The sequence below is a fragment of the Anabrus simplex genome, chromosome 2 (assembly GCF_040414725.1).
Source record: "Anabrus simplex isolate iqAnaSimp1 chromosome 2, ASM4041472v1, whole genome shotgun sequence".
NCBI lineage: Eukaryota > Metazoa > Arthropoda > Insecta > Orthoptera > Tettigoniidae > Anabrus > Anabrus simplex.
Genome location: NC_090266.1, coordinates 610,815,768 through 610,839,758, shown reverse-complemented (window position 1 = coordinate 610,839,758; position 23,991 = coordinate 610,815,768). Strand labels below are relative to the sequence as shown.

The window sequence follows — 23,991 nt, the reverse complement described above, 5'->3', positions numbered from 1 at the left end:
CGTGGTAAGTACAATTTTTATTGTTTTAAAAAGAAGAAGGGAATTTTTTTTTTTTTTTTTGCAAGTTGCTTTACGTCGCACCGACACAGATAGGTCTTATGGCGACGATGGGACAGGGAAGGGCTAGGAGTGGGAAGGAAGCGGCCGTGGCCTTAATTAAGGTACAGCCCCAGCATTTGCCTGGTGTGAAAATGGGAAACCACGGAAAACCATTTTCAGGGCTGCCGACAGTGGGGTTCGAACCTACTATCTCCCGAATACTGGATACTGGCCGCAATTAAGCGACTGCAGCTATCGAGCTCGGTGAAGAAGGGAAAAGGAAAAGGTAAAGAATGAGAGAGAACGTACAACTGACCAAATGTAAGAAAAGGAGAATGGTTTTAAAACAAGTTGTATTTTAAACTTCAAATGACTAGAATAAGCAGGGTACAACAAGCAAAGAAGGGGAATTACAAACTTTTGACAAGGGCTCAGCCCGTTTGACAACCAAGACACAATCAAGAATAATAATTATTAAGATTTCTTGGGAGCTATTATTATGACTTTCAAGAAAAGCCCAAGACCAAGGTTCGACAGGGAAAACTAGAATCAACACCTATATAAGTACACAAACATTTTAATTAAGAAACAAAGCCACTAAATCTTTATATAAACAATGATTTAAGGCCACCCTTACAATCTTCATTTTGCACCCAAAGGAGGGCAGGAGAGTTATAGCGCATCGGAGGACAAGAATTTTTAGAACTCAATATCCGAAAGGAAGAAAAGGAAAGAAAAAGGAAGCGGAGTAAGGAGGGATGAAGAAAAAAAAAAAGAATGAAGAGGGGGGGGGGGGGGATCCTTCCAGGCTGCTTAGACGCTATCACGTTGGCAATGTAAACGACCACTCGGGTCAGTAAAAAGTTCAAGGTGTGGCAACACTACTCTCACTTGTCCAAGCACAGTTTATTCTGGCGTATGAGATTGATAAAGGTTCCAGTCTGAAGGACTTAGATAGAATAGAAACCATGAAACCACTAAATAATTTAACATTCAAAGTTCAAATCTTGATATTGACCGCGAAAGATATAAAAGGTTGTAACTTTTTGCTCACCCAGTCTGTTGGTAAATCAATGCAGCAATTCACAAATAAAAGTAGGTAAAACGTCGCAACGGACCAGCCGTTGGCGAACAGTTCCGCTCTCTCCACTCGAGTTGTTTTCCAACTGAATGTCTGACCGCCGAGAGTAAGGAATAGCTTGCTTATATAGGTGGTGAACATATTCGAGAAGTTACTCGATGAAAAATACGTAGGTGTGACGTCACAACGAGGAAGCAGCAGCAGTGCCAGAGAGCAGGGCAGTTAGTGAACAGCTGGGCGAGCAAGCAGATGAATGCGACAGAAGGCAGAAGGTAAGACATAGTAGTGCGGTCGTAACAGGGTACATTTTCTAATGGGACACCCCTTCCCGTGACTTTTAATAATAATAATAATAATAATAATAATGTTATTGGTTTAATGTCCCACTTACTACTTTTACGGTTTTTCGAGACACCGAGGTGCCGGAACTTAGTCCTGTGACTTTTGGCCACTTGGTGTACGTGACTAATAAATAATTTGCGTAAAATTCTTTCACCGCAGAGCCTGGCTGTGCACTGCCTCATAATAGACCTAGAAGGGTGTTTAGATCATTTTTTGTTGTTCTTCACACCAGAATTGCTCACCGAGAGAGTAAATACTACTAATATAATAATAATAATAATAATAATAATAATAATAATAATAATAATAATAATAATAATAATAATAATAATAATAATAATAACACCACAACATGAAAAAATACAAATAAATTTGATTTGGTGATTTTCGAGAAATGTATAGTAATCATATCTAATATAATTATCAGTGTACATGTATAGTCACTCAAAACATAATGAGTGCTTGGTACTGTATGTTCTTTGCACATAATATTATTTATTTATTTATTTATTTATTTATTTATTTATTTATTTATTTATTTATTTATTTATTTATTTATTTATTTATTTTTATTATTATCAAAATATAATTCACCTCCCATGTAGATACAATTTTTGTGGATACCCACAACAAATGTTATATCTACAGGTTCAATTACTGTTGCGGAGAAAAGTGTATCGGCAATGATTTTATACAATACCACATGCTCATTCTTTTCTTGAGCATCTGTACATAATTGTTTTATTCACATGATTTAGACCAAGATAGTGTTCAGTGCTGAAGCAAGCTGGAAGTAAATACTAGTAGATGGTAAGGAGCAGTAGATATTAACATTAAATCAATAAAAGTAATCTTTCACCTGTTATGATACTGATGAGGAAAGTGATGATTTATTCAAAGATATTAATTCAAGCAGAAAAGGTAAAGCATCATTGCTGACATTGAAATCCTACCTGCTGGTGGACGTTCCGAGTCACTGCTACTGTGCCAAGCACTAACTTGTGCATAGTTGCGCATGATGGTCCATAACACCCGGCAGAGATCTATCAGGCATGGAATTAGGCTTTCAGCAGGTATGCACTGAAATCAATCACAAAGCTTGTTGTCATAAAGTATACTTATTTAGTGCAGGGGGGGAATGGAAGAACGTATGGCAGTCGAGCAAGAGGGTGGCCTTTCCCAGTATTTTTCAACATATATGCCAGGAAAATGGTAAGATGGTAACTAAATGTCCTTCAGCATCTTTCCCAAACAAAGCTCCAAATCACTGCAGTTACATACATTAAACAAGGTCCTACTGTGGTTCAGATAATTGAATGTTAGCTTTTGACCAGTGCATGTTGGCCTCAATTCTGGACTAAGAAGGATGGGAGTCTCTGGTTTAATACACTTTCATTTCAGTGCAGTAGTGGTATATAAAATATCCTATTGTCAGTCAGCACGTACCACACTCTTTGAGGCTTACTTGCTGAACCAGCACTTTGGAATAAAGAATTATTAAATTAATACTACAACATACATCACTATAACACAGAATTATATAACCTTCTCATTTAACATAAAACATAAGGTAAATAACTGCATTAAACATAGCTTCTAAACTGTGCATATTAACAGCAAAAGGAAGGGAATTAAAGGGATAACACCAAATTATATCACATGGGTAACATCACAAAATAAGTTACCAGAGCTGTCCCAAAGAGAAGTTCAAAATTTGAAGGAAAGTTAAATTAAGTTTGCAGCTTTATGTGACTCTCTACATCATGACAATGGCCATGTGAACTACAGCTTTATGTGGAATCCAAACTACAGGGATTCAAGTTTAGAAGTCCCAATAACATTTCACATAACAGAGCTATTACAAGGGACACAAATCAGTGTGAGTGTAGTGTCTGTACTGGTGATTTTGTAATTGAGTGAGGCTGGGGTTATGAAGCACCAGCCCTGTGGTATAGGAGTAGTGAGCCTGCACCTTACCTGGAGGTCCCAGGTTTGATTCCCAGTCAGGCTAATATCCCCTGGCCATCTGGCTGGGCAGCCAAATTCTTGCCACACCACGGGCATTAATGGCCTATATGCTACAAGGGGTTTTTGGGTTATGAAGCAAATGGCTGTTGCCTAAGTGTTAGGTACCACTGAAGAGCAAACAATGGAAAAACACGTCTAAGATGGCTGAGAGTGAGAATTTAACCACTTCTCAATATTATTATTTATGAGACTCAAATCTAATGTCTGATGTAGAACAAGCAATGATTTGCTGTAGGAAGCAGGCAATGTTAACATTGAGTGAGTCTCATAAATAATATTTCTCCTTTTTAATTTCTTTTCTGTATATTTATTCATTCTTAACTCTGGCTTTCAATTCCAGATTTACTTCTTTGCCTGAGGTCCTAAGTCAACTTAAAGGCATCACATTGTGAAAAGAAGATCATAACCTTATTTTTCGTTATTATATATATTTTAATGTTATAATTATTCCTACAGCGTTGTCTCTGACTGGTATACAAATGTTTTAGTTATCACATAATTTGTTTAATTTTTATTTGGCTGAAGATGGCCACTAAGTGGCTGAAACTAGTCCCAAGACTTATGTAATATCATTTACTTGATATATTGTATTGAAAAGGTGGACCATCTTGTCAATTTATTCTTATAATTGCACTTCAATATGGAACAAAAATGAAATTTATAGCTTATAAAAAGAAAGAGTTGCTGTTGCGTCAGAATGTCGCATGAATAGATGGACTGAGGATGACTGTACTAGTGTTGGCTGCTGTCAATGTGCCACGGGAGTCAGAGTATCGCCGCGTACAGAACAGAATACTGTGTGTGCTGCCTCCTTGGAGTACTGTGCATGTGTACTTGCGTAGAGTCAGCGACTGAAACAACTACTGTGGGTGTAATTGGAACAGTATTAATGGTTGTTGTTATGAGGAGTATTGTGCTGCTGGTCTGCACCATTGAGCTGTTGCTGTATAGTTGTCAGTGTTTAGTTGTTTACTGTGTTTGACTGTGGGAATTACTGGACATTCTCTGGAGTCGAACAAAGAAAAAGTCATCATGTGTTGTGTGGCCAGTAGCCCTGTGTTCAAACCTAGCTGTCTGCATGCAGCAGCTACTGTGTGGGATGACTGCACTTGGAGGAGAAGCAAAAGTTAAAGGCCTGTCAATCAGGATTACCATCTCCCAGGTAACACCAACAAGCTGGACTCCCCCTTGTGTGAAGAGAACAAAGACTTGTAAACAGACTTGTGAATATACGTATGAAACAAATTAGAGCGATAAAAGAAACAGTATTTTATTTGTAACAATAATAACAACTTTATTGGCAGCATAAACAGCATAAAACCATATTATACTATTTTTGTTCATATCTAAGAAATCATTATATAAGGTACAGGGGAGATATTGGTATTGTAATAACAAACAAAATTAGAAGGAGGATGATGATAAAAAATTGTATATGGATGATAAATGAAGAGATAATTAAGTTTGAGGGCTGAATATGCTTTGGTAAAATTTGATCAGGATATGTTCAGATAATTTTTGAAGAAAGTGTATGGTTAAGAGATGCCAAGATTAAACTTGGAAATAGGGAGCGACACAAGAGAAATAACCATAGGCTCTGCATACCTCCCATATGACTCAACTAATCTGCCCCCATCAGAAGAAGTTGGGAACCTAACTTGCAACGCAAAGAGGAAATGCGAACACCTAGTCCTTGGAGCAGATGCAAATTCACATCACACGGCATGGGGCAGCACGAACTGCAATGAAAGAGGTGAGTCTTTACTAGAGCTTATTACTGGAAATGAGTTGACGATACTAAACCTAGGAAACAAGCCTACATTTATAAATAAAAATCATAGGGAGGTAATAGACATTACACTAAGCACTACGCATATTGCAAATTTAATTAAAGATTGGAAGGTGCTGGAGGAACCATCATTGGCAGACCACCAGCACATCCAATTAGCAATAGATGCGAGACTATGTGGGATTGAGATGTACAGAGACCCAAAAAGAACTAACTGGGACAGATACAGAGAAGTTCTAGGGAAAGCTGTACAAAAAATTCCAATTAACGTGAGAGGGCAGAAGGAATTGGATGAGGCAGTAGAACTATTAGAAGAGGCCATTATAGACTCATTACATGGAAACTATCATCTCAAAGAAAAGAAAAACACCAAAAAAGTAAGGTGGTGGAACAACAAACTAGCCAAATGAAAAAAGAGGTTAGGATGTTGTATAGAATATCACCAAGAAATGGTATGTGGGATGTATATCATAGGAAACTCACTGAGTATAACCTAGAGATCATCATCATCATCATCATCATCATCATCTGCAGTTTCCAACTGTTGGCCAGGTCTGCTTAACCTATAGATTAGGAAAAAAAAAAAAAAAAAAATCTTGGAGACTGTTCTGTGAGAAAGTGGAATTACACTGTACCAGGAACAGCGGTACGGAACTAAGTCCCTGCAATTAAAATTTAAAACTTCGCACTACGTGCCGGCCCAGCAGCAGACGACAGACAGGAACAGCGAGCAACATGCGTGTGTGACGTAGAGCGGGTTGACGTCACAGCCTGCCTCCTCGTGACACAGAGAGAGGCTAGATCAGTATGGAATGTTCCTTGAGATTCTTCGGCTAATAACTTTCCCCACAGTAATAGCTGGATAAAATCAACCACATCATCATGTAGCCCCATATTTTATCTCCATTCCTACAAGGTTTGGTAAAAATCCGGCAAGAGACTACGAAGTTTTTGAGCGGAATTTAAAGGCATATTTTGGCTTGGATCGGGTATAAATAGAAAGTTGCTTCCCTTAGCAGAACAGCGTGTATCGCAGTGGAGTTCGTGTGGCTAGCAGCGAGCGGTCGGCTCGTGGGGACCGCGATGCTACGTGAGTGACAGTCTCAATTCGCCGAATTAAAGACTTAAACTCCACAGTACTGAGTTTGGGCTTTAAATAATTTCAACGATACGTGAGTGATAGTCTCATTTCGCCAAGTTCAGGACTTAAACTCCACATTTGAACTTAAAAATATTTCAGCGAGTTCCAAGTGATAATTTTATTTCACCGAATTTCCGTGATTCACGAACAATAGAATCTAACCTCATTTAAACTTTGATGGTGATTTATTTGGACAGATGTTTCAAACTTACATTTCTTACGAGTGTTTATAGCCCATAATTTATTAAACAATCCAAAAAGTGATAAACTGTGAACAATATTCACCTTGCCAACCAATAGAAATACTTTGCTAATTTTTGTGTGTCGGATTCTAATCTCTTCAGACTGTGACAAGTGATTAATTATTGAATTAATTTCAATCTATGACTGTGTCTTCGGACTTATTGAAGTCGTGATGTTTTCCAAATATCTCGTGTAGACATTGGACTGTGATTAGTTCCAATCCGTGTTTAATCTGTGCAGACCTTGAACTGTGAGCTTATGATAGACTGTGAATTACGTATTCGAACTTTGCTCAAGGTAGACACTGAACTGTGTTGAGAAGTGAACTACATTCATGGTAGACACTAGACTGTGTTTAGGGTGTACATTTACCACAAATTAAACTGTTTATTCATGACTAGTAATGAACTGTGCATTTAAACTGTGAGTTTTCAGTAGACTATTTTTTTAGTGTGATCAAACCACAGACTGTGGAGGAAACATTTTATTTCATTTCATTTCATTTTATTTCAAATTGATGGACCAGATCGGTTCATATGTGAAACATTTTTCTTTTTCCGAGTGACTGAGTTAAGATTGCTCATCAGTTGGTACTTAGCACACCCACCAAGACACATAGCTAGTGCATACCGTGGACGCCACTGCATAGACTACTTGAAGCCACCGGCAGTGCCAATGCACTATGAGGGACTTTGTCTCATTAATAAAAAATGATGCCTGCTTGGCCATCAGATGATATAGATGTTGATTCCCATAGGGAACCTGAAATATTGTCCCGAATGAGTAAATTTAAAATACCAATATAATTTATATTACCACATATAATACTCGTCCATGCCCTGACGGACCTTTTCAGAGCTAGTCTAACTTTAGCGTACGTGCCGAAATCATGGTCTGAAGCTAAAGCAGTATTCATACCTAAACCTGCAAGGGCAAATTATGCCCAAGCCAAAGCATACAGACCATTATATTTAACCTCCTTCATGCTGAAAGTAATGGAGAAAATTCTGGATAAATATATGAGAAGAACGTTGACTCAACGTTACATGAAAATCAGTTCGCATATAGACCTGGCAGATCCACGGAAGTAGCACTCCACCAGTTGGTTTGTAAACTAGAGGAGAGCCTAGAACAGACATCAGGTAGTTGCTCTAGGGAGCTGGTGTTACTTGCTCTGCTCGGGACAGGTGTTTGTCACGTGACAAGAAAGCATCGGACAACAACAACAACAACAACAACAACAACAACAACAACAACAACAACAACAACAACAACAATAATAATAATAATAATAATAATAATAATAATAATAATAATAATAATAATAATTTGCAGCATGAATCATATGATATGAACAGGACACAAATTACGGAGTATAACAGGACAAGAAAATTATTCACTGACAAAGGAAATATACAGCAGTGTGCAATATTTCCTGAATAAATACATTTTCACGATTAACTGAAGCTTTGGGACACGTACATTTACTGAAAGAAAATACAATTTATGTAATTTGTACACATTCTTTGCACTCTCATTAACACAGATTTCAATATTTGTAAGGCATTTATGACTATGACAACAAATTAAACACGCGAACTGAAACATATCACTGGTGTACTCCTCCTTCACAGGACCTTTGGGCTCATTTAGATAATAGTGTGTCAATGTTTGGTACTATCGTTCGCGTACTGGCAAGACACAAAACACGTTTCAAATTTTCATCAGTGAGCCTACTTCTGTGTCTAGATTTACAAATCTTCATTAATGAAAACATACATTCACATAAATAAGTTGATCCAAATATACTTACAATGTGAGCATTAAATGTGTACACTCTATGAAATCTCTCCCGTAGGAAATGAACATAAAATTCAGTCAAATTGTTTGTGTTTGCAAACCTATCTTTCATTTGAGTATTGCACTGTAAGTCGATCAGTTCTAGCAGAAGTTCTGGTCTAACAGTTTGCACATCCACTGCGAAGGGAATACCGAACACCTGCAGATCCTTTTCTAACGCCTGAACATCATGAAACCTACACTCATAGTGACATTAAAACCTCTTTATATACTTCTAATGCTTTTTTTTTAAATGTGATTCCATATTTTATTACATATTACATATTTTGCTGTGTTATTTTCTTGAACTATTAAATACTCTTCTTCTCAAGAAGGTTTGAAACTTTTTGGCGTTGATGGCCTACGCTGTGCTGAAATCTCTTCCATAGTAAACGCAACATTAACCGACTAGAGTTGAACGTCGTGTGGTATGAGGATAAAGACGGAAACACACTAGTGTCACCTCTCATGAGTTCACGCGTATCATGTCGCAATCTAACCTGTCCAGAAAGATGTTGTATACCTTTGCGCCACTGACCTGCAGTACATACTACGACATGCACTTCCCCTACTTCTTCCTCTACTTGCTCGCTAAGCTGCTCTCTTTTCTCGAAAGCAGGGAGCAAACTGTCTCCGAAGGCATTTCGCTCTCAATTGATGATGCCTGGCCTAGAATATAAAGAAATTGCACTGGCGGCATTTCTAGATATAGGAGGAGCCTTCAGCAATACAACCTATGACTCTATGATCAAAGCATTGGAAAAGAACAAGGTGAGTAAAACAGTTGCCAAATGGAAAAAATCCATGTTAGATGGAAGGAATATAAAAGCAACCCTGTTTGAAGGAACAATGACGGTTAGGGCCACCCGAGGCTGTGCTCAGGGAGGAGTTCTTTCTCCTCTGCTGTGGAACCTTGTGGTGAACAAACTCATAGCTATGCTCAACCAACAGGTTTTTATACACAAGGATATGCAGATGACCTAGTGATTGTGGTATGAGGTAAGGTGATGAGTGTTATCCAGGACCTCATGCAAAGATCACTTAACCTTGTGGAGAACTGGTGTCAAGAAGAACAACTAACAGTCAACCCGAACAAGATAACTCTGGTCCCTTTCACAAGGAGGAGGAAATTAGAGGGAAAGAGATCACTGAAGCTCTTTGGGCAAGATGTATATATGGAAGAACAGGCGCTGCACCTAGGTGTAGTGTTAGATAAAAATCTAACCTGGTATCCACATATAAAAAGGAACAAAACCCGGGCCAAGAACTTGCTGTAAGCATGTAAAAGAGCCGTCGGGAAGACGTGGGGCCTAAGACCATCGATGGTAACGTGGATATATACAACGACCATTAGACCGTTGATGGCCTATGCTGCAATCATCTGGTGGCAGAAAGTAAGCCAAGGAAAAGTCAGTAGTAGATTGGCTAGCCTACAGAGAATGGCATGCATAGCCATAACTGGGGCTATAAGAACTACACCGACAGAAGCCTTGAATACTTTACTAGACCTCCCATCACTATGCAATTTCATAAAAGGACAGGCTAGAATGAGTTCATACAGATTGGCACAATCAGAGTGCTGGAATGCATAAAGACACAATCTAGGACACTGTAAAATTAACAGAGTAATAACACAGGAAGTTCTACACATGCCTTCTGATCATATGATACCAAAGTACAACTTTGAAAAACAGTTTGAGACCCAGATAATAAAAAAAGAAGACTGGGATATCAACAAATGGAATACTGAAAAAAAAAGATAATAGTGTGGTAGACTGATGGCTCAAAGACCGGGGATGGCACAGGAGGACGATCAACGGGGGAAGACCTGAGAGATCAATCCAGATGAGCCTGGGGAAACATATTACAGTCTTTTAAGCTATCACAACATGTCTTGAAGAAAATCTGAAAATGAACTACAGGAATAAGAACATTTTCATTTTTACAGACAGCCAAGCAGCCATTTAGGCACTAGAAGCAGTCCGGATAATATCCAGAATTGTCTGGTATTGCCATTCACTTCTCCTGAAGCTCTCAAAGTACAACATTGTCAAAATAATATGGGTACCAGGGCATGCAGGTATAGAAGGAAATGAAAAGGCAGATAAACTGGCCAGGAAAGGGGCAGAAACACATTCTGTACGCCTAGAACCTGTATGCGTGATTTCCTATGGAAAAGCCCGACAATACATAAGAAAATGGGTACAAAAGAAACAAATGAACTGGAAAAATACTCCAGGATGCAGGCTTGCAAAGGAACTGATAAAAGGACTAAACAAGAAGCATACTAAAGAACTGTTGAAACTCAACAGAGAAAATATAAGATGGGTAGTAGGACTGTTGACAGGACACTGCCATCTGAAAAAACACCTACATAGAATTGGAGTAATAAGAGACAATATATGCAGGAAATGCAATGAAGCAGAGGAATCAGATGAATACATACTTTTCGAATGTGAGGCGCTGAGTAGAATCACTCTCCACTCTAGCAGTACCAGGTGAAGAGAGAGAAAAAATCCAAGAAGACCCAATAAGAACAACCTGCAGCTTTGTGAAGGGAGCAGGTATATCTAGGTGGGAATGAAGGAAAAACATGGTAGCAAAAGATCTTAGAGGTTGACGCTAATTAGGAACTAATATTTAGAAGCCCCATAAAGAAAAGAAGAAGATGGTTAAGAGATGATATGATGATGATTATTCTTGTTGTTCAGAGGGGCCTAACATCTAATCAATTGGCCCCTAATGGTATTAGATAAAATACTGTAAAATGTAATGATAATTAAAGTTTTAAAATTTTTCCACCGACTAGAACTTGAACTGGTATGTTTGTTTACCTAGTTGACAACTGAGGGTCCATACGACGCACCTCTGTTGTTACCTGTTGTGCTGTGATGTCTGCAGTGTACTACAAGCATGGATGAAGAATGAATATGAATTTAAAATCATTGGTGGATCTAATTTGCAATGCTTAATTTCCTTACAAAATTATCCAGAAAATTAGATTGAAATTTGAAGTGATATGCACCCCCCCGTGGTGTAGGGGTAGCGTGCCTGCCTCTTGCCCGGAAGCCCTGGGTTCGATTTCCGGCCAGGTCAGCGATTTCTACCTGGATCTGAGGGCTGGTACGAGGTCCACTCAGCCTACGTGATTACAATTGAGGAGCTATCTGACGGTGAGATAGCAGCCCCAGTATAGACAGCCAAGAATAACGGCCGTGAGAATTCGTCATGCTGACCATACGATACCTCGTAATCTGCAGGCCTTTGGGCTGAGCAGCGGTCGCTTGGTAGGTCATGACTTTTCAGGGATGTTGCGCCATGGGGTTTGGGTTTGAACTGATATACCCTACCGCTCAATTTCAATACATCTAATAAGTTGCATCTAATTACCCGTAGATACGGTATAATATCATGGTTATGCTTGAGTAAGCAAAGGAATAGAACAACACTTGTAAACATATCAGGTTTATGCATTTGTTTTCATCTAGATGCAATATTACCCTAAAAGAACATTGTGTACATAAACAATAGATACCTGAGCTGGTATGTTTGTTTACCTAGTTGACGACTGAAGGCCCATTCAACACACCTCTGTTGTTTCCTGTAGTGCTGTGATGTCGCAGTGTACTTCAAGCACTGCTAAGATATATAATATTTGGTTCCTGCATTTCAGTTCCTTAGTGACAGCTGACAACGTGCACATCGTTATTATGGCTCCAAGAATGGAGATATCCATAGAAAAATTAGCTGCAATTGTAGCACTCAGACAAGCAGGTTTATGAATTCACCAAATTGGGAAACAATGTAGCATGTCTATAGGGGCAGTGCAACACACCTTTCACCACCAGACAACAACAGGTAGCAATAAGGACAGACCATGACCAGGAAAACCTAGTAAAACAAAAGAGATGATAAATTCATCAGAATTACTAGTAAGAGAAACAGGTTCGAAACAGTGCCACAAATTTGCACATAATTGGTGGAAATTGACAAGAAACCAATATCTGGTGCAAAAATAAAAAGGAGACTGACTGGAGTTAGCTTGAAATGATGTGTGGCAGCAAGGAAACCCCTTCTGAAGCCCAAAAATAAAAAGAAGAGACTCAAACGGGCTAGAAAACATCATAATTGGACACATGAAGAATGGAAGAAAGTGTTATTCACAGATGAATCAAAATTCAAGATTTTTGGAACCAGAAGGAGGATATTTGTTCGCTGATGTGAAGGAGAATAGTGGCCCAGCAGTGCGTTCTACCTACGGTTAAACACAGTGGGGGTTCTATTACGGTTTGGGGGTGTTTTGTAGGAGATAGAATTGGAGACATTGTGAAAATAGAAGGATGTACGGATCGGAAGCACTACCACCGCATACTTCAAATCATACAATACCATGCAGATTGTGCTTAATACGGAAAGGGTTCACCATTTAACAGGATAATGACCAAAAACATCGGTCGGTGTTCTGTAAGAAGTAAATTGCACCAAAGGAAAAAATGGAAAGTACTAACAGATATGGTCTGGCCATCCCAAAGTACGAAGTGTAATCGCACAGAAATGGTCTGGGATGAAGTGGAGAGACGTATCAGGTAAGTTCATATATCCAGTAAGGAACATCTCTGGAATGTTGTTAAGGATGTGTGGAATCATATAGGCTAAAAATACCTACAAAAACTGATTGACCGCATGCCTCGAGTTTGTCATTAAATCCAAGGGACAATACCCTGAAATACCAGATAACAGCTATGGTGTATTGAAATTAATATTATTACTGAAATTAATGAGCAGTAGGGTATATATCATTCAAATTAAAAGTTAACAAACAAATTAAAATACACAAAGACTAACTAAAACAGAGTCAACAGAATAAAATGTAGTTAACAATAAAATTAAAAACAAATAGAAAATACACTCTTATAAAGGATAAAACAGGCCACTATCCCTCATAAAATGGATGACAAGTTCTGCTGTCTGCTCGTCATCTCGTAGGATGAGGGAGATGGTACTCAGAAGTTTTAGGCTGCGGCGCAGATCGGCCAGGTCCACGTACTCCATAAGGATGTGTACCACGGTAGGGTGAGTGCCGCAAGTACATGTGGGGGGGCTTCTCCTTTCAGTAAGTAGGGCTGTGTTGCTAAAATGTGGCCAATCCGAAGACGACATAATACCACTGCTTCCCTCTGAAAAACCTGAAGGGAAGTCTTCCATACCTTCATAGTTCATTTTATCGTTCTCAGCTTATTTTCAAGAGGGATGGTCTGCCACTCCAACTCCCAATGGCACACAACCAAATAGCTCAGGTGAGAACGAATAACACTGGCTGGAATCTTGTAAGGCAATGGGGGCAATGTGACTGCCTCCTTGGCAGCCCTATCAGCTAACTCGTTTCCTGCTACACGCATATGGCTTGGGAGCCACAAGAACATGATTCCGGTGCTAGCACAGCAACACACAACCAACAGGTCCCAGATCCGCTGCGCGACAGAGTGGCAAGTGAAACATGCATCAACAGATTGTAACGGACTCAAGGAATCAGTACACAGCAGAAAGTGCTGACATTCAGTGGACAGCACATAGTGCAGAGCTTCCAAGGATAGCATAGAGCTCTGCTGTGTACACACTATTATTTATTTATTTATTTATTTATTTATTTATTTATTTATTTATTTATTTATTTATTTATTTATTTATTTATTTATTTATTTATTTATTTATTTATTTATTTATTTTACGCCTTTCTATGTGGCGAAATTAGGGCTCATGGCCCTCTTTTACACTTAACCACAATATATAGTACATAATCACATGATTTGGAAAATTAACATTGTTAACAGTCTCTAGAAACTACCTAAATTAATGGAGTAATATTATAACTTATTATAATTATCATTTTTAATGATTAATATCTACATCACCTAGCTCTAAATCATACTTGCACTCATACACACTAACATTCATAAAAGCTGTTCATGTATTTAAGAGTAAATCTCAACAAGAATGCTTAAATGAGACTACTGAAGTCCTATTATGTATACTGACAGGGAGAGTGTTCCATAGCCTTGCCCCTGACACTTAAGTGGCTGTATACAGATGAATTATTAACCGGTATCATAAGGGTAGAAGTTGATCTGGTATTATGTCCATGGATAGATGAGAGGAAGTTAAAATGTGAGGATAGGTATTCAGGTGTAGATTCATTCAGAAGTCGAAAAATTAGTGTCGCAGTATGTAGATTTCTTAATTGGTAGATTTTCAGCCAGGATAGCTTCTCACAGTAAGGGGGAAATATGTGTCCTAAAGTTCAAAGAAAATATGAATCATATGCAAGAGTTCATTGCCCTTTGAAGTTTCATAGTTTGTTCTACAGTTGCATCAGTTAATATGACATCACAGTAAAAAATTATTGGAAAAATGAGAGTTTGAATAAGTTTTATTTTCAAGCTATGTGGAAAAATGGATTGCTTCATTTTTAGGGGTGGAGAGATGCATATACCTTCTGCAGACACTTGTTATATGATCATTCCAGTTTAATGTGTCATTCATGACAACACCTAGGTTTTTTACAGAGTTCTGAAAAGGTATAGCTTCACCACAGAGTGTGAGAGTAGGCTGTTGTGTGATTTTTAGTGTATTTAAAAGCGTAGATTGTCCTATTATGATTGCTTGTGTTTTCTTCGAGTTAATTAATGGGCAGTTCTATTTTGCATATGAGCTAATTGAATTTAAAGTCTAGTTCATTTGGTGGATTGTTTTGTCAATGTCGGAGACTTTAAAGTGAGAGTATATCTGAAGATCGTCAGCATAAAGGTGACAGTTGCAGTCCCTCGGATGAGAAGAAATGTCATTAATATAGATTAAGAATAAAAGAGGTCCAAGAATAGGCCCTTGGGGAATGCCAGATAGCTTAGTCCTCCATTCTGTAGTCATCATGTTTGATACAACTCGCTGCCGTCTATTTTTGAGGTATGAGCGCAAGAGCTGAATAGCAGAATGAACCATGTGAAGTTTTTGTAACCTGGCTAACAATATGTCAATATTTACAGTGTCAAATGCACTGTTGAAGTCTAGAAGGATAAGTATAGTCAGTTTTTGTTCGTCCATAGCCCGTCTAATGTCATTGGTGAGTTTGATTAGTGTTGTTGCAGTACTGTGTCCTTTCTTAAAACCAGACTGTAAGGGACTAAGTACAGAATGTTTTTCCAAGTATTTAACTATTTGTTTATGCATTATCTTCTCCAGAACCTTAGAAAGTGCTGTGAGAATGCAGACAGGTCGGTAGTCAGATGTACTGCTTGCAGGAGAGTTTTTTTGGGACTGGCACAATGAGTGAATCTTTCCATTTAATAGGGATATTGCCTGAAGTAAGGCAGGTATTAATTAAATGTGTAATAATGGGCAATATTATATCGATTATGTAGGTCACGAATGAAATGGGATTTTTTTTTTTTTTGCTAGTGGCTTTACGTCGCACCGACACAGATAGGTCTTATGGCGACGATGGGATAGGAATTTATTTTTTGCTAGTTGTTTTACTTCGCACCGACACAGATAGGTCTTACGGCGATGATGGGACAGGAAAGGGCTAGGAGTGGAAAGGAAGCGGCCGTGGCCTTAATTAAGGTACAGCCCCAGCATTTGCCTGGTGTGAAAATGGGAAACCATGGAAAACCATTTTCAGGGCTGCCGACAGTGGGGTTCGAACCTACTATCTCCCGAATACTGGATACTGGCCGCACTTAAGCGACTGCAGCTATCGAGCTCGGTGAAATGGGAATTTAATCGGCTCCTGTTGCATGACATTTAATTGACATGATTTCCCTTCTTACTTCATGCTCTGAAACAGTATCAAATTCAAATACAGGCTGGACTGAAGATTGTTGCCTTAATATATTGTTAATGGTGTTTTGTACTGTCAGTGTGTCAGGAGTGAGATGTTCCATGGAGAAATATGTATTTAATTCATCAAGGGACACCTTGGGATCAGTATGCTTCGCAAGTGGTTTGCCAATACCCAGTGACCGAAGTTGTCGCCATGTGGAACCAGTGTTAATATTTTTGTTTAAATGCTGGAAATAATTAAGTTTCTTATTACAAATTACAAGCTTCGAAGAACATGGTGTTGCTCATGTAAGCTAGATGAGTCTGTTTATAGCATCAGAGTAGCGCGTCTCGTTCTTTCATCATAGTTTTAATATCAGTAGTCAGCCACGGACAGGGCGGACATGTTACTCTCACATTACGCTTGGGTGCGTGTTTGTTGAACACATTCATGTAAATGAGAATTAAATATTTCCACTTTCTTGTCAATGTCGCTTGTTATCATTATATCATACTAGGGGCAGAGCTGTGCATCTTGTCTTGCTTTTAAAGTCCCTAAACGTTACATATTTTGGTTGGTACTTAGGCACCTGAAGAGAATGTGTTAAGTATATGAGATCATGTTTAAATATGTCAGGAACAAATACTTGACCGTGGTGAAAGATTTTTGGGGGGTTATTTGGTTGTGACATCATACACAAACCATTAACCCAGCTCAAGGGAGATAGGATCATCTTCCCTACCCTCCACTTGAGTAATTCTTGTCTGGCGCATCCACATTGCGGGGTGGGTATCCTCCTCATCAGTAGGTCGGTGTGAAGGAGAGCTAAGTTCAGGCAGGGACCCAGTCTCACAGAGTATAACGTGGAACCCATGCCCAGGTGAAGACCTTAACAGCATCTTAGGCAGAGGAGACCTTCGGAATGGCGAAGATGGTGTATGAGGCAACCCATCCTCTCTAGGGAAAATTAGAAGAGGAAATCACTGCTTTGTGGAGAAGAGGGATCTTCAAAGGCTAACGGAGTAAACCCCAAAAGAAAATCCTCAGACGCATTAGGCTTAGCAGGTCAGCAGATGAGTAAATTTCTACTTGCTTTCAAGTCTCGGATGGAGTTTAAAAATGGAAATGGAATTGACAAGTTTCTGACTACAGTTGCACAGTATGATTGTAATGCTGATGTTCGTGCAAGTGTTGGATCAGAGAACAAAACCGATTTGGAACAACAAATATTTTAAGAATGAATAGGAAGGAAAATGAATTGATTGACCTAATGGAGAGATGAAAACTTGACATCCTGGGATTAAGTAAAGTACAATGGAAAGGGAAAGGAATGAAGAAACTAAGAAAGGGGTACACCTTGTACTGAATGTGAATGGGTAACAGTAAAGAGAAAAGAAATGGAGTGGGATTTGTAGTGAATCAAATGTTGAAGCAATAGCTGAAGTTGAGTATGTAAATGAAAGGATTTCTTTTTAGCTATTTGCTTTACGTCGCACCGACACAGATAGGTCTTATGGCGATGATGGGACAGGAAAGGTCTAGGAGTGGGACGGAAGCGGCCGTGGCCTTAATTAAGGTACAGCCCCAGCATTTGCCTGGTGTGAAAATGGGAAACCACGGAAAACCATCTTCAGGGCTGCCGACAGTGGGGTTCGAACCTACTATCTCCCGAATACTGGGTACTGGCTGCACTTAAGCGACTGCAGCTATCGAGCTCGGTAAGAAAGGATTATAATAATGCACATACATGTAAACAAGGAACTACTGAAGATATTACAAGTGTATGCTCCACAGACAGGATGTAGCATGGAAGAGAAAGAAGATTTCCTCAATGAACTGGAAACACATATTGTTGGAGATGGGATCATGATAATGGGAGATCTGAATGCTCATGTGGGAACTGATAGAATGGGGTATGAGAATGTTCTGGGCCCACATGGGTATGGCGACAGAAATGAAGATGGGAGAGAAACTGTTGGACCTCTGTATCAGAAATAACCTGATAATAAAGAACACATGGTTTATGAAGATCAGCCAATATAGTTGGGATGGACAGTATGGAAAACTCATCGATTTTATAATGACAGACCGAGAACGGGGAAGATACGTCATGGATACAGAGATAATCTCCAGTGAAAGTATGGAAGGTGATCATAGTTTATTAATTGTGGAATTAAAACAAGTCAAAATCCCTAAAATTGTATTGAAGAAGAAACCAAAGATCAGCATTTGGGAATTGGAGGAGGAGGATAAAAGTATGGCATTCCAAGATTGTATAAAAAGGAAGTTGCCTAACACGGAAATACGAAGTGGAGAAGAAGAGTGGGACAATTTAAGACAAACATTTGTGGAAGCAGCAATTGAGGTATGCGGAAAAACAAAAGAAAAAGTTAAGGGAAAGGAGACACGGTGGTGGACAGACAAATTAAAAAAGGAAATAAAAGAAAGGAATAAGATGAAGAAAGAAATGGACAAGGAAAAGCAAAAAACGTATCAGAGGGATGAGAATAAGATAGAAAGGTTACATGTGGAATACAAAAGACTGAAACTACAAGTAAAGAGAAAAGGAAGAAATGGAGAAATGTTGGGGAGAGTCTACCAACAAAATTGAGCAAGATAGTCGAGGAAATCAGAAACTATTATACAGAGTAATAAAATCGAAAATAATAAATCAAGAAAAAATCAAGGCATTAGATAGAGAAGATGGATCCATAGTACATGACAAAAAGGGTCATCAGAAGGTGATGGCAGAGTATTTTTAAAACTTTATAATGAGGATGACTGCTCGGAGGAAGAAGGTGATAAGGAAATGGAAATAATAAACGGAGAAAAAAAAAGAGAACCCGATAACATAGTTGGAGCTCGAAAGGGCAATTAAAGCAATGACCAAAGGTGAAGCAAGTGGAAAAGATGAATTCAATGCTGATATGATTAAGGCAGCAGGAAGCATTGGACTACAGTGGCTATACAGAGCTCTCAATGCCATATGGAAGGATGAAAAGATACCTGAGGATTGGCAACAATGATGCATTGTACCACTGTTCAAAAAAGGAAATAGGAAGAAGTGTGAAAATTATAGAGGTATAACCCTCTTATCACATGAGCTTGGTATATACTCTCACTGGGAATGTCCAAGGGGTCATGCAGTTCGTGAGTGTGGCTAGATTGAGCTGCATAGCATTCTGAGTGCACTGTATGTCAAATATGGGATCCAACAGGTGCGTTTTTGACAAACTCGAGGTTAGGAGTTTTCAAACTTCAAATTTCTCTGAGAATGATGATGTAATTAAAGGAAACAAATAACTTATTTAAAAATGTCTAATACATTATGAGAATTTATGAAAATGAGTCGTGGCTATGCAGTTCTAAGATGTTGAATAAGCTATCTCCGGTATTACCTTCTTTTTTCCCAACAAAAATTCCATGTGGACCACAAATGTCTATGACGATTTAAATAATATTTATAAGGCAGCCAAAAATCGTACCTACTCTTGTAATCATATATGTGAAAAGAAACTTAAAATGTTTGGGAAACCTTCAGGAATAGAATTTTCTTTGATAACTCAATACATGCTTTTGATTGAATAGCACAATGCAATGAAAAGAAATGGGACCATCTTTGCACATTTCGTCCAGAATGTATAGTTTCTAGAAAAGCAAGGGCTTGTTCTTTGTGGTCATGACAAGAGAGTGAGGAATCTATAAAGAGAGAGAATTATATTCTTTTTTTTTTTGCTAGGGGCTTTACGTCGCACCGACACAGATAGGTCTTATGGCGACGATGGGATGGGAAAGGCTTAGGAGTTGGAAGGAAGCGGCCGTGGCCTTAATTAAGGTACAGCCCCAGCATTTGCCTGGTGTGAAAATGGGAAACCACGGAAAACCATCTTCAGGGCTGCCGATAGTGGGATTCGAACCTACTATCTCCCGGTTGCAAGCTCACAGCCGCGCGCCTCTACGCGCACGGCCAACTCGCCCGGTAATTATATATATATATATTTTTTTGCTATTTGTTTTACGTCGCACCGACACAGATATGTCTTATGGCGACGATGGGATGGGAAAGGCCTAGGAAGTGGAAGGAAGCGGCCGTGGCCTTAATTAAGGTACAGCCCCGGTATTTGCCTGGTGCGAAAATGGGAAACCACGGAAAACCATCTTCAGGGCTGCCGACAGTGGGGCTCGAACCCACTATCTCCCAATTACTGGATACTGGCCGCACTTAAGCGACTGCAGCTATCGAGCTCGGTAATTATATATTTAAATAAGTTTGTAACATATGACATGTCCCTGAAGGAACACCTGGAAAAGTCAACTGTATTTCAAGCAACTTCGGCTGAAATTCAGGACGATTTGATTGCTTTAAAGGGTGCAGTTTATGTCCCGTAAAATAAAGGAAATTTCTAATGCTTCCTTTGTGACAGTGATATTAGGAGAAACTCCTGATGTAAGTAGTAATAAACAACTGTCTACCGTCTCTTGATATATAATCTATATATATATAAAATAAGAGTTTTGTCTGTACATTGCTCAAAATTTGAAAAGAATTGTATTTCTGTATCGATCATGTCCACAGTAACAAGAAAATGCATTTTTTACTTTTCCGTAATTTCTGTCTGTCTATCAGTATGTATGTACATGCATCACGAGAAAACGGCTGAAGAGAATGTAATGACAATCAGAATGTAGTCGGGTGATAAACCGCTACAATCTAGGCTATAAATCATTTTAATCACACTGAGCAAAATGGTAGTTTAGGGGAAGGCCTGAAATTTTATTCTCAAATATTTATGTTATTAGTGGTCGTGTATTAATGAAAATCACTAGACAAAGATGGCAAATAATTCGCTACAATATAGGCTATACACGCTGAGAAAAATGGTAGTTTAGGGAAAGGCCTAAAATTTAATTGTCAAATATTTATATTATTAGTGGTCGTATCTTCATGAAAATTGGTATGCAAAGTCGGGGAATAGGTCCCTTTAATCTAGGCTCTCAATAATGTTATTACACTGAGTGAAATGGTAGTTCAGGGGGAAGGACTGAAATGAAATCTATATATATATAAAATAAGAGTTTTGCCTGTACATTGCTCAAAATTTGAGAAGAATTGTATTTCTGTATCGGTCATGTCCACAGTAACAAGGAAATGCATTTTTTTACTTTTCCGTAATTTCTGTCTGTCTGTCTGTCTGTCTGTATGTATGTATGTATGTATGTACACGCATCACGAGAAAACGGCTGAAGAGAATTTAATAAAAATCGGAATGTAAAGTTGGGTGATGAACTGCTACAATCTAGGCTATAAATTATTTTAATCACACTGAGCGAAATGGTAGTTTAGGGGAAGGCCTGAAGTTTTATTCTCAAATATTTATGTTATTAGTGGTCGTGTCTTAATGAAAATCGCTTGACAAGGATGGGAAATAAGTCGCTACAATATAGGCTATACACGCTGAGAAAAAAAGGTAGTTTAGGGAAAGGCCTAAAATTTAATTGTCAAATATTTATTTTATTAGTGGTCGTATCTTCACGAAAATTGGTATGCAAAGTCGGGGAATAGGTCGCAATAATCTAGGCTATCAATAATGTTAGTCGCACTGAGTGAAATGGTAGTTTAGGGGAAGGCCTGAAATGTAATCTATATATATATATATAAAATAAGAGTTTTGTCTGTACATTGCTCAAAATTTGAAAAGAATTGTATTTTTTACTTTTCCGTAATTTCTGTCTGTCTGTCTGTCTGTCTGTCTGTATGTATGTATGTACGTATGTATGTATGTACACGCATCACGAGAAAACAGCTGAAGAGAATTTAATGAAAATCGGTATGTAATGTCGGGTGATGAACCACTGCAATCTAGGCTACAAATTATTTTATGCACGTTGAGTGAAATGGTAGTTTAGGGGAAGACCTGAAATGTAACTCCCAAATAAGTTATTTATGTTATTAGTGGTCGTATCGATAAATACTACATAATTAACATAACTTTAGTTATGTCGTAAGCTGGTAGTAGTTATGTAAGAAGTTATTAAATTTCCGATCACTTATGTCTTATACATTGTTACCGTACCGCATATAATCAGAGATATTCATGAATTTGGATTTTTGTTACTAAGTCCATATCAGCGCTGAGTCACGAGAAAATGGGTAAACAGAATTTAGTGAAAATCGGTATGTAAATTCTGAGAATAAGGAACTACAGTCTACCATATAAATAATTTTGTAAGACACCCTAATATCAGAGTCGAAAGAAAACTAATGTAAAGGCGTGCAATATAGAAAGCATATAAACTTTATCAACAATAATATTACATTGACCATTGTTTGTTGTGATGTGCTTTTTGTCTTCCGTTTCCTCTCATCCCCGATAGATAGGATTACTGCAGCGTACCGAGGGTTTTTAAATTTGCTTGACGTTGCACCGACACAGGTAGGTCTTATGGCGACGATGGGATAGGAAATGAATAGTGGTGTGAAGGAAGCGGCCTTGGCTTTAAGGTACAGCCTGGTGTGACTGGTATGAAAATGGGAAACCACGGAATACCATCTTCAGGGTTGCCGGCAGTGGGGTTCGAATCCACTATCTCCCGGATGCAAGCTCACAGCTGCGCGCTCCTAACCACACAGGCAACTTGCATGGTCGTACCGACTGTAACAGCCTAACCTGTACATTGGCGGGAAGTAGCTGGGGAGTAAGATAACTTTCTTCTTTAGTATGCCACTCCTCTGGTTCATACATTTTATGATATATCTGGTACGTAACACACTGGTTCATCATAGTATTCGAGCTATTCAATCCCCACTCTGAGGCACTGATTGGAATGAGTAGTGTGCATATTTAACGGAATAATGACAGAGGAGTGTTCAGGGCAGTCTGCGACCTGGTTATTCCAGCTCTGGAATTTAGGACTCTTAGATCGGCACCGTAGTACTGTTCGTTGAAAGTGAGAAAGTGTGCGGTTTTCATTTGATCGAATATTTTATATGATAACATTGCTTTCAATCGCTACATTCCTACTGACGTTTTTGTAATGACCTATGTTGAATTCAGTTAGGAAAACCACCAAGTCAGTCTTTCTGAGAATCCCGTAGCAAAGTATGGGTACATCAGCTAGTATGTAATATGACTGTAATATTGAAGAAAGTTGAAACTGTTTAACAGATATCAGATCTGACAAAGGCAGATGCTCTCTTGAACAATGTTCTCAGCATATTTGAAGATTTATATGTGCTCAGACAAGCTTGTTGCTGAGATGTGATGGAAAAACATTCATGGCAGGGGAGCATGATTGCAATTAAAGCTCTTATTAATTCAGAGAATAAAAGAAACAATCAACGAACATCTCCCAGAAAATCAATTCGGGTTCAGAAAAGGAAGATCAACTTTAATTACAATAGAACTGCTGTTAAATCACATCTGAGAAGCTCTTGAAGGAAGAGAAAAGTTTTACGCCGTATTTATAGACTTCACTAAGGCTTCTGATTTCATAAACCGGAAGAATGTAATAGAGAAACTAGAAGAGACTCTAGGCAAAAACAATATATGGACGATAAGTGTAAGCTCAATGCTCCAATGGAACAAAATAAAAATATCTGACAATCTTTCAGTCTCAGAGCCGATACTCCAAACAAACTGAGTACTGCAGAGAGATCCATTAAGCCCTTTACT

General features: G+C 38.6%; 1 protein-coding gene across 1 annotated transcript in view; it reads right to left on the bottom strand.

Annotated features, from left to right (window-relative positions):
* The window catches only part of Vps50 (vacuolar protein sorting 50), a 323,674-nt gene that overhangs the window by 178,074 nt on the left and 121,609 nt on the right, over nucleotides 1-23,991 (bottom strand). Inside the window, exon 7 of the mRNA XM_067141007.2 lies at nucleotides 2,416-2,542. Coding sequence (XP_066997108.2) covers nucleotides 2,416-2,542 — 127 coding nt within the window. The remainder of the gene's footprint in view (nucleotides 1-2,415; nucleotides 2,543-23,991) is intronic.